The sequence below is a fragment of the Nanorana parkeri genome, unplaced genomic scaffold, assembly GCF_000935625.1.
Source record: "Nanorana parkeri isolate BGI_ZX_2015 unplaced genomic scaffold, ASM93562v1 scaffold240, whole genome shotgun sequence".
Classification (NCBI taxonomy): domain Eukaryota; kingdom Metazoa; phylum Chordata; class Amphibia; order Anura; family Dicroglossidae; genus Nanorana; species Nanorana parkeri.
In genome coordinates this window covers 1,168,275-1,180,320 of record NW_017306508.1, presented here as the reverse complement: position 1 = coordinate 1,180,320, position 12,046 = coordinate 1,168,275, and the positions used below count along the sequence as shown (strand labels likewise).

The following is a 12,046-nucleotide window of genomic DNA, read 5'->3' as shown; positions in this document are numbered from 1 at the left end:
TACCGCTTTGTTAACCCTGAGCCACACTCGGGAATAACAATGGAAACGCGCTGAAATATGCCCCAAAGAAGCTCCTGTACTTGTTTGGCCGTAGGGCGTTTTTCGGCACATTTCCACGGGCTGAAATACGCCCAGGTGGGAACCATGCCCATAGGAAAGTATGGGATTTCACTTGCTGAGCGTTTTTCTTCGCTTCGATTAGCGCTGTAAAACGCCCAGGTGTGGACCCAGCCTTAAGGTGCCCACACACCTTGCGATAATCGTACAATAATCGCGGGAAATAAAGTGATCGTACGATTATCGTAAGGTGTGTGGAAGCTGTGCGACCTCTACTACTGTAAGGTCGCACGACTTTTATCTTAGGAACATCGTACGATGTTCGGCGGGTGTGTAGCATGTTCGTAAGATAAAAGCCGGACGGGCCGGTGTGCGTAAGCGCACACTGCCCGTTCGGCATTGCGGTCATCGGAAGCCCTCCCCTCAGGGGGCGTGGCTTGCTAACATCGCAAGTACGATCTGTCTGTCCAAGATAGGCAGATCGTACGTTTTTTTTATTACCTTACACCCATCGCAAGACTTTTGTCTTGCGATGGTTGTAAGGTGTGTGCCCAGCCTTAACTTTGTCTCAATGTACATAAAAACGTCCTTTTGATTGTGGTGAAAACAGGAAACCATTCAATGTGGATTAAGCCCAAACAACTATAAACCAGGATTTTGAGGATTTCTACAAATTACACCTAAAACTAATAATGTAAAGACCTTAAATAATTAACAGCTTTACATAATTGGGTGAAGGTCTTTGTCCCAAAGAAGTGTTTTTAGGATCAAAGTTGTTTTGGATTTGTTGTGCTATCTCCAGTGTCCTGATGTCTGGAAGATAAACTGAACAGTTGGGGGTAAAGCAAAGAACACACTGATCAAATCTATTATTAACAGTGCTAGGGCCACCACTATGAAGCTCACAATGCAGTGGCGTAGTTAGGGTAGGTTGGTGGGTGCGATCTGCCCTGAGCACAGCCAAGTGAAGGATGCCACCGGCAAAGCAGGAAGGTAGATTGATATTGGAGCCATATTGGATATGATTGTCCATTTGTAGCCCATGAGCCGTCAGCACTGATATTTATTTATTTGTATTTATTGTTTTTTATTTATTATAGGAGTTTATATAGCGCCAAAGTTTTATGCAGTGCTTTTCATACTGCCCATTCACATCAGTCCCTGCCCCTAAGGATTACAATTTAAGGTCTCTATCTCATATACATAGAGGGACAGTTTAGACCGGAGCCAATTAACCTTCCAGCATGACTTTGGAGTGTGGGAGGAAACCGGAGTAACCGGAGGAAGCACAGGGAGAACATGTATCCTCCTTGCCTTACATACATAAAAGCTACCCTACTTAGAGGACCATATTATTATACAGGATTTATATAGCTAGGGTTGCCACCTGTCCGGGATAGGACAGTCCGGGTTTTGAATGCTGTGTCCGGGTTTCATGGCAGCAGAAACCCGGACACAAGATGTCAGGCAGACAGGGGCAACCAAAATTAAGATAGGGGCTGCTAACCCCCCCCCCACCAATGAAAATAGTCTCAACTGTGATATTTACACCCGAATGAGTTGCGCTTTTTACATATGAATAAGCCACGACTCATTCTCCCAAAAAAATGTCCGTGCATCGCTAGAGTGTTTGGGTTTCTCTTGCAGAAAAGGTGGCAACCTTATATATAGCGCCAACAGTTTGTGCAGCGCTTTACAATATAAGGAAGACATTACAATCACAATACAATTCAAGACAAGATGGTAAGGAGGGCCAGGGGTGATTCTGATGGAGGTATGCCCCAGAAACGCGTAAATCCAGCCTAAAGGCAGCCGGGGGCACGATGGTATGGTGATGTGACCGGAGGCAGCTTTTCATACGCAGTCGGAGCGGAACACTCCATAGACACTGATCTTGAAATAAAAAAATATTTCACACAAGGAGGTGGCGCTTTGTTGCTTTTGTCTTTTAGTTATAAATAGACCCTTAAGTGTTATCCCAATTTGGCTATAAAAATGCCCTTTAAACATTTAACCTAAACCCTTAAGTATATGTGAGCTCCTTACTCAATTACTAAAACATGTCAATGCAAATTTTAAAAGTTGCTTTCAAGATTTTTAAATCTGCACCATTCATGAAAATAATACAGCAATTGTTCAGGCGCTTCTTCAAACTCATGTTCCCTTTGGAGAGCTCTAGCTCAGAATGGGGTGTGTTGGACCTCTCCAGTAAGACCTCTGCTTCCACACAGAGAGCAAGGGTACTTCCCTCCAGCATGCTGGCAGGGGACAGGCTACATAGGCAACCAAACTGCCCCACCTTCCCCTGGAACGTGCATCACGAGCACCCCCATACCCCCCTCCCTCGGTGGCGAGTATCTACAGACGCCCCTGAATGTATTCATAATTACAGAGCCGCATGAATCATATTCTTTTATATCTGCTTGGAGTTCAGCTTTATGAATCGGGGAAAGTAAATTGCATGCTGATACTTTGTAATGTTCAGAAAGATTCTGTGTTTATTCTCATTTAGCCACAAATCGTGTAATCACATTTCACCTCCATGCAATTAACCTCCAGGGAACAATTAGAAAACCACTTTCAGTGTGTCAGATAATTGTGTTGTATTAATGCTGCAAGTGCGACAATGTTGATATTGTGTTCGGTGGAAAAAGCAGTTTTACAAATGCCTTCCTGCGTCCCCACATGCAACATACACCTGCGTATGTCCTTGCACAGCTGCAATCGACTTTGAGCTACACAAAAATATAAAGGTTGCAGAAAATTCTGCCAAAGTGATACATTTTAGCAGCAAAATGTTTTTTAAAGCTGAAGTGTAATCTGCTTACTGTATATGACGCCTGTACTGGCTCCTCTCTCCTTTTTCAACATGTAATAACATTTGTGACTAAAGCCTTTCCATTTTCATTACATACCTTATATTAGATCCAGTGACGCTATCACTGGCTGCTGTGCTTCTCTGTGCAATGCAGGTAGATGATGGCTGGTGGGAGGGGCTTGCAGGGTGCTGTACATAGCTTCCCGAAACCATCACAGCACTTCTCAAGAGACAACAGCCCTGATGCAACCAGTGGCTATCGGGAGCAATTATGCAAATATCAAAATATTGCATCATTTGCAACATTTGCATCTGTCTGAGTGTGTATGTGGAGGCGGGGGAGCTTTCAAAATGTTTTTTTAGCTTTTTGTGCCAGTCACAGGTCTTTTTTAAGGAGACATCAGGGGTCTATTACACCAAGAATGTCACCTATGCACTCTGTTAAAAGCAGGGGAGCTTCTAAATATGTATTTTGTTAATTTATTTAAACTTAATTTTTTTAAGCTTTTTTCTCTTTTTAACTTAACTTTATTGCTAGCACAAGGGGGCTGATAGGTGATAGCAAAGTGCAGGTGACAGGTTCCCTTTAATGAGACACCGGACGGGTCTATTATAACTCTAATGTCACCTCTACACTCTGTTGAAGCTGCTCAAGCACAGATCAGCTTCCACTTCGGCCAGAGAGGCCGGGCTTTACAACCCTGAACCCGGAAGCATTTAGAGCGGAGTGCTTCCGGGTTCATTCTCTACAGGGGAGATCATCAAATGGATGTTTGCTGATCTTCCGCTGCTCTCCACCTAGACACCCACCCTGGAAGTGAAAAAAAATAAATCCCTGAGCCGGTAGGCTCCATGAGTATCTCAAAGTTTAATCTTCAGTTCTGACTGGAGTGTACCTTAAGGGCTCTTTAAGCATGAAATGTTCTCATCCCTTTACTGGATCTATTTATATGAAGTGTAACAAGCCGCGTCTTACATGGGCATACGCTGTATAGCCGTTTCTATGTATAGTTGTTTTATGACAGTGATTTACATGGTGTTGCATTTTATTAGTATAGTCCAGGGAGTGACACCTGCGCTCCCTTCCCCCAGTCACAATGGTATATTACTGTACGGAATGATACCAGACTACAGGATCAAACAAATTGCAGACCGAGCCAATAAACACAAAACTTAATGGTGACATCCTTTCTAAAACTGGTTATGTCATTGCAGGCAGCTCTCAGACCCGTGTGCGTATTTACTGTATGTAACAGTGGGATTGAGCTTTCTGTGCAACCTCCGTGTCTTACAATATCTATGACGAGGCTGGTTGGTCAATGTCTGTGAGTGGAACATCCTTGAGTGGACACATTCTTGGAGATATTTAATCCCATTGATGTGTTGGAGATGGTGGAGTGTTTTACGACGGGAACAAATGTTTCATTGTAGTCTTCTCCAAATGGGAGTATCCCTTGGCAACTAATCTGGTCTGGTATTTGTGGATAGTTCCTTCTGGATGGCCTTACAAAAATGTCACCACCTGTTCTTTTTTTTTGTATGAATGTTACAGGGGCCAATCCGTCACTACACAGAAGGTTTTCTTACTAAGAGATGGAGTTGTGTACCCAACATCAGTCAATTAGACACAAACGTTCAGTGCGGGTCTGATCATGATTGGTGGCTGAGAAGTAACAATGTATAAGGCTCTACAAACAAATATTTTTCTCCTGGAACATCCATCGGGACAGAGACACCACACCCCTATATTCAATATATATACCAACAAAAGATTCCATGGGGCTTTTAAGGTATTGGAGAATGTAGGGTAACATAGCTAGACCTTTAAACACAATGTAGTAGATATTTATTAGTATAAACATGTATAAGGCTCTATATGATTGTGCAAAAAATACTTCCAGTACAATCTAGATGTCTCTTTACCCAGGACCCTGTGTTGTTGCATCAAAAGGGGTGCAACTGTTTTCTGGTGTGCCCCTGTTTCTTGCGCTAAACCACTATGGTGGCAGTCAGGTGTCAAAATAATGGGTGATCAGATAATCCCTGTAAAGGTGCCTAGAGACATACAAAAACATAAAGGTAGACATTCCGTGGTTAAATTTTGGCCTATTTCACTCTACCTGATGCCATGTTGTATGTGTATGACTAGCCTAAGACAAACTTTTTTCAATGTCCCTCCCCAGAACAGATGTCTGGTGGGGTGTGTGTTGAATCCCTAGACATAGATTTTGCCTCACCCTAGAAGTCAGGCATTTTCAATTAGGGGTCTGTAAAACTCTAGGGTTTCTACAGAAGTTGACAGGGGTTCCTAAAGCAATATGCAGTGGCAAATTGATCTCCCATGTGATAGCTTTGGGGCCAATGACACTCAGCAGAGCCAGTAACATGCGACCACTGGAACCTCTCCACTCCTCATAATTATGTACTAGCATCAATGATCTTTTAAGCTGTGTATTCTTACCACCGACCACCAATGTTTGCAGCATACTTCCTACTAAGCACCAATGTAAGGGGACCATAAACGTGAGGTGGCATTCTTTCAAATCACCACCAATATTAAGGGACACTTCACGGACTACCATTTTAAGGGGACACTTTGACTACCATTTTAAGAGGACACTTCTCCACTGACCACCAATGTAAAAAAAATGCTCCTCCAGTGACCATCAATATAATGTGACACTTCTACACTGACCACCAAAGTAATAGGACACTTCTACACTGACCAGCAAAGTAAAGGGGCATTTCTCTATTGACCACCAATGTATGGGGGGCATTTATCCCAGTAATCACCAATGTGAGGAGGCACTTCACCACTTATGACTAGTTGAAGTGGGCCCTTCTCCATTGACCACCAATGTATGGGGATGCTTTTACACTAACATCTATCGTAAGGGGCATTCTTAACATTGATCTCAAATGTACAGGGAATTCTTACCATTGACTACCAATGTAGGGGAGGCACTACACTGACCACCAATGTAAGGGTGCCTTCTTCTACTGATCACAAATGTAAGGAGGCAATTCTCCACTGGCTACCCATGTAAGAGAGCCCGACTCACACTGACCACAAATGTGAGAGGAACATTCTTCCCACTGGCCACCAGTCCAAGGGTCATTCTTTTCACTGACCACCAATGTAAGAGGGCCCTTTTCCATTAACCACCAATTTATGGGTCATTCTTCCCATTAGCAGTAATATTTTTTATCAGGGGTTCCCTGAAATCTGAAAATTATTTCAGTGGTTACTCTGGCTGAGAAAGACTCCTGTAAAATCTGTGAGCAGCCATACTGTCAGAGCCTTCTTATCGAATCCTTGTCAGTGGAAATCTTGCACTACCAGCCACACCTTCTAAGCACTCGGCAAGCAGTCAGCCAGATTAGTTTCCCGTTTACCAACTTGAAGTGGCAGATAATATCACAAATATTGCCAGTAAAAATTAATGTGAATCAACTTTTCTTTTTTTAGTATAAATTAACTATGGAAGCTATGCCCAAAAGAAGGCAGACAGAGGGCAAAGGAGTAGTCATCAGTAAGGCCTGTGGTCCCCCCTCAGTTGATCTTTCCCCCATTAATGACTTACCATGCTTGATTCTGCACTGCATCTCTGCATGGTGGCAGCAATCTTGGTAGGGGCAGGGCTTTGCTTCCACATGTCAGAGATTCTAGCAAGGAGAACAGTGCAATAGCACAATAGTGACATCACCAAATCTCACTCCAAATCTCCCGATCAGTCAGAGGCAGCAGTGCTTTAGATGTCATACTGCAGATATATAGCTATAACTAGTTAGGCACCTATGTTATGGAGATGAGTAGAAGGGGAAGTATTATATAATCATAACATACTTCCCTTCCTAAGGTTGACATTACTTCTTCTCTATAGTCCTGTAAATGAGTGTTGTCACCCATGGACAGGAAATGTATTGCTGGCAGGATTACCATTCACCTGGTGATAGCAATATATATATATATATCTATATATATATAGATATCTATATATATATATTACAATAAAGAGAAGTAAAGTTGAAACAGAAAACTAATGCAACCACCACATCTAAGGACTGGTAAGCTATTCAATCTTTGATCTTGAGTGTACATATACTTTAAAGCTTAACTCCTGGCTTTTGTAAAATGTAACCGTATATTGAGGCACAAACCCAATCAGCATTCCAATTTATCTTGAATGTGTTTAGTGGTATTGAGGTCAGGTACCTGTGCTTTGTAGTGCTACACAATGATTGTGCGTTATTGCTCCCTCGCGCAATTCAAATCTATATATATCTAAGAGCTCAGGCACCCGTGGCCATGCACCATAAAATGTGGGTTGTTTTTTTAGCCTGGCAATCTAATGCTGACTTGGGCAAAATTTTTACTAGTGCGTGGCCCCTGCAGGACCCCCACGTTCTACAAAAGTAAATTTTTCAATAAATCAACCAATGGAGTCAGTCTGAAAATTCTACGCCTGAACAGTAAATGCAGGGTATGCGGACAGCGGTACGCTCGCTGCGGTCATAATGCAATAATACAATAGCCTGGCAGAGGGGATTCAGCCCACATGGCAAAATGAGTACATACAGTACGCATGGCTGTATGGCCAGCCAAACCTTTGACTTCTCTCTTGAGGAAGCAATTAATTTGAAAACCTTTGTTTGCTACAAAAGATTTGCTATATCGCTCAGACCGCTCCACTGTCCACTATTTTATCAAATTGTTTTAGTGTGTCCAGAGTGAATGTCCGGTCTCCACTTAACATGGATTAAACAAAACATTTCATGTTATAAAAATTCTGTTCAGAGAAGGAAATGATGCTGAAAGTGACGCTAAATTCAGGAGTTAAACCTAAGTTATAAGTACCTTAACTAATAACAAAAATGTATCTTATTTGTGCATCACTCGGCTGTAGATCCTCAAATCATCTCTGAATTGGTGCTGACACTGTCCTTCCTTCTGAAGGGGGGCTACTTTTGTTCCCCATGGGTCCCTGTGTGTGTCGTAATGTAGTCACCGCTCCAAGCTCACTCCTGTGATGGACTACAATCCCATGTTTAGTTTATTTGTACTGAGATTATGGTCCATCACAACACGGGAGTGCTCAGAGAAGGATTTTAGATGCCCATCATCCCCTTTTGAAACTGAAAATTTGGTAAAATTTATAGAAAGTCAATCGTAAACTATTGAAGTGGGTACTTTTTACTTTGTAAAAAAAAAGCCTGCTGGAATATTCTGGCAATGTAAGTTTCAAATAATGCATTTTAATTTTGGTAGTACATTTAGTGTGTTTTATGTTGTACTTGAACATTTTTTCCTCAAATATCGCTTTGCTGCAACGAACAGAACGAAAACGAAATGAATGTTCGTAGAGACTACCGCTAACGAATTTCGTCCGAATCCGAATCCCGAAACAAAGTTTTTTTCGGATCCGAATCCCTAAAAACCAAATAACGCAAACTCCAAATCAAAACAAAACTAAACAAATTTTTGGCCGGTGCACATGTCTAGTGAGCATTATAAAAATGGTGGAGCTATATTATACCTTTAACAAATAAATAATAGCTATAATAGATGATTAATTGAAATGATTAATGATGGAATGAAACGACTAGGAAGTTATCATTTCATATCAAGTCATCTCAATGAAGCGCACACAATGAGTGTCTTGATCTACGCAGAGTAACAGACCCCCAAATTTGGTAAAGTGTCACACTTACAAAATTGGATTCCCAGTCTCTACTTAGTGCCAGCTAGTTATGATAACCTTGAATCCACCCTACCCAAAAAATATGACATAAACCCAACTTGTTCTTCTTACCGTCGGCCTTTTCCACACAATCCCTTGTGTTTTCGGGGAGTTTGGCCCCAGGTCTTTATACCCCAGGGCGGAGGGGCATGCGGGAAACTCGTCATCTTTGAAAAGGGTCTTGGATGCCAGGCACTGTGCCCGCAGCTCCTCAAAGTCCTGGTTTAGGTATTTCACCGGGTTCTTGGGGGTACCGACTCCATCGGCCGTGGCCCTGTCTTTGGCTAGTTTGGCTGCAGCTCCTGACATGGTGCCTGTACTGAGTGGAACAGTGCAGTAGGGACACTGAGAGGTATAAATAAAGAGATGTCGGAGTCCCACTGGTGCTGGGCGGGGACACAATCTGAGAGCTAATCTCACTAGTGTAAATATGTGCACAAGGAGCTGGACTGGGAAAGGAAAGACACCTATGTGTGAATGACAGCCGATAAGAGGCGCACACAGACTGGATTTCAGGAAACTCATTTGTCTTGGTTCCTTTTTGATCATCATGGTTCTAACACAGTCACACAATTTATTGCGTGTTCAAAATGTGTATGTCAGGGCAACAAAAACATTCACCACGTCTCTGCAAATACATGCACCTGAGCTCCGGACTTCCTGTTTGGGTTGACAACACAGTGCCTTTGCTGCACTGACTCCCCAACCAGTTTTGTCAGCCTTGCCTGCTAGACTAAAGATCTCTGTCTGTCCCTGACCCTCTCTCCACTTGTATACATTAATTTCTTTCCCAGCATAAGCAATGTTTTAGCTTCTGTCTGGCTTTTATTTCTATTATGTGTTCCTATTAGAGTGATTTCCATTCACTTCCTGATAGGACAGGAAGTGAAGGAAAATCTCTTCAGCGGGGCACAGACAATTCCTATCCTTGTGACAACTCACAATCCCCCCCTTTCTTTTTTTTCTATGTTGGTGTCACAAGAACCCGAAGTGAGGGAAAATCTCCCCAGAGGAGGGGAGCAAGGGGGGTGGTGGCTTAGCTGTTGAATCACTGCAGGGAGGGGGAAACTAAGCTGCTGAATTATTGCTGGGAGGGGGAGCAAGGTGAGCTTAGCTGCTGATTCACTACTGGGAGGAAGGAGCAGGGGAGCTGAGCTACTAGGTCACTGTTGAAAGAGGGAGCTTGTGAAGCTGAGTTGCTCGGTCACTGCTGGGAGCTGAGCAACTCAGCTGCTGCGAGAACAGCTTGAACAACATCAAGGTTTCTTCTGTAAAATCTGAGAATGAACACCTCCACAGTACCTGCAGCTACAGAGGTCAGTGAGGGCTTGTTTTAAAGCTCTTTTACTGTTTGCTGAGAATATGTAAGAATATGTAAGCTGAAAATATGCTGATAATATGTAAGCACTTGACTGTCCATAGCCTAGTCACAGGTTTACTTTAAAGGCCAGTTTCAGCCTCTGTGCACTGCCTACCAGCTTGATGTCGCGCCCCCACTACCTACAGTCAGGGTGCTGGGCAATAGGAATTGGACTAGTGAAAGTCCTCTGCAATTCTGCCAATGAGTCCAGAGCAGGGGTGAGGGACCCACCTGTCTCTGGGGATCAGAGTTGGCCACACACTGCATAATGAAAGACAGCAATCCTACTCAGTTTTAGACCTCTTGCATTGATCGGGCCATTTCCAAAATGTTAGAAGGCGATAACAAGCCTCTCAGGCATTCAGAGGTACCTGATTATACAGAGGGAGATTTTCTACATAAACATGTATGCTGGTATGCTGGGTTATACAAGTATCACATCACTCACAATCCATCTGCCATGCAATGTCTATGAGTGACTTAGCTAGGGGCAAGCATACCCATACACCCCCAACCCAATTAAGACACAGCCAGCCGTACCAATGTTTAAATGTTCAGTCCATTCTAAAAGTTTTGGGTGGAGCTCGGGGGATCAATAACCATTTGGCGTCTTACCTTTCGCTAGATAATCAGCAACAAGACCCTGCCCTGCACTCCCCAGTATCTCTCTGATCCTAAACCTTGTAAACTGCTGCAATTAAAGGATAACTTCACATGAGCCCATTTAATGTCTCCAGGAACATTAAGCAGCTTTGCAAATTTAATCTTTTACCTCTATTGTTACTTTAGTTGGCTGAATGAAAGAAATCTAACAGTCTCCTCCTCTAAACAGTGTGGATGGAGGAATCTCCCCACGGGGGCTATTATATTGTGACAGCCAGCACCCTGCCACTGTCAGAACACCCATGACTGCAGCTGATTGGCTGCAGTGACTGTTTGCCAGACAATTTTGCACCCTGCTCCTTCGAAAGAAGTCAATTGAATAACTGACTCTTGTGGAGCCAGGTGGTGCTGGCAGGGCTGCACACAGCTTAAATATTGGCCAAAATTCAAGCAGTGTATGGCCATCTTTGCTCCATGCTTTAACACCTGTTTCCACAGGCTCTATGACAGGCAATTTTGGGTGTGGTAGTTTTTTGCGACTTCACAATTTTAAGGCTTGACATGTTTGGTGTCTATTTACCTAACGTGACCCCGTCTTTGATATTTTACCAAAAAATTGGGGTAATAATTAGGGATGCACTGATACCAGTTTTGTGATATCAAGTACGAGTACCGATACTTATAGGTACGTCCGGTAGCATAGAGCCGTCTTCCCAGGCAATAAGGAAGCCAGGAATGCTTCTTGATTGCCCGGGAAGCAACCTTCATTCTGTTTAGCCGGCTGGATGCTGATTGGCCGGCAATCCAATATGGTAACACGACCCCTACCCTGCAGGCACCTAATTCCCCCCACATAGATCCTTAGCATTACGCTATATTATCAGATTTGTTTGCCCGGCTCGACACTGATTGGCTGGGAAGCCGGATTCCCAGGCCAATTAGCATCGAGCCGGCCAAACAGCAAGGAGCCAGCTTCCCGTCTCCATCTTTCCTCGCGGCACTGCCGGTCAGAGGAGATCTGCCTGTGACCGGAAGTTCTAGTATCGAGAAAGGTATCAGAGCATTTCGGCGAGTACGAGTACTCACCCAATTACTCGGTATCGGCACCGATACCAATACTTGTATCGGTATCGTTACATCCCTAGTAATAATAAATGTTTTATAAGATAACGTAGGGAAAAAAGGTTGTTTTTTTGTGGTATTTTTTTTGTTATATAGTAAAAAATAAAACCCCCCAGTGGTGATTAAATACCACCAAAGAAAGCTCTATGTGTCCCCAAAACATGGTATAAAATTCAGTACAGGGTTGCATGACGGAACAAATGTCAGTCAAAGTACTGCAGAGCTGAATGGCCTGGCCAGGGAAGGGCCATCAAGTGGTTAAAGCATGTTTGCTGGATTTCATTTTTGACCCTTCCCCTTCCACCAAAACTTTAAAAAAAGGTTTAGCTGAAGTTGAGTTTTGAA

General features: G+C 43.2%; 1 protein-coding gene across 1 annotated transcript in view; it reads right to left on the bottom strand.

The window, feature by feature from the left end:
- CAPN8 (calpain 8) overlaps positions 1-8,925 on the bottom strand; it is a 49,667-nt gene extending 40,742 nt beyond the window's left edge. Inside the window, exon 1 of the mRNA XM_018556504.1 lies at positions 8,689-8,925. Coding sequence (XP_018412006.1) covers positions 8,689-8,925 — 237 coding nt within the window. The remainder of the gene's footprint in view (positions 1-8,688) is intronic.
- Between the last annotated feature and the right edge of the window lie 3,121 nt (positions 8,926-12,046).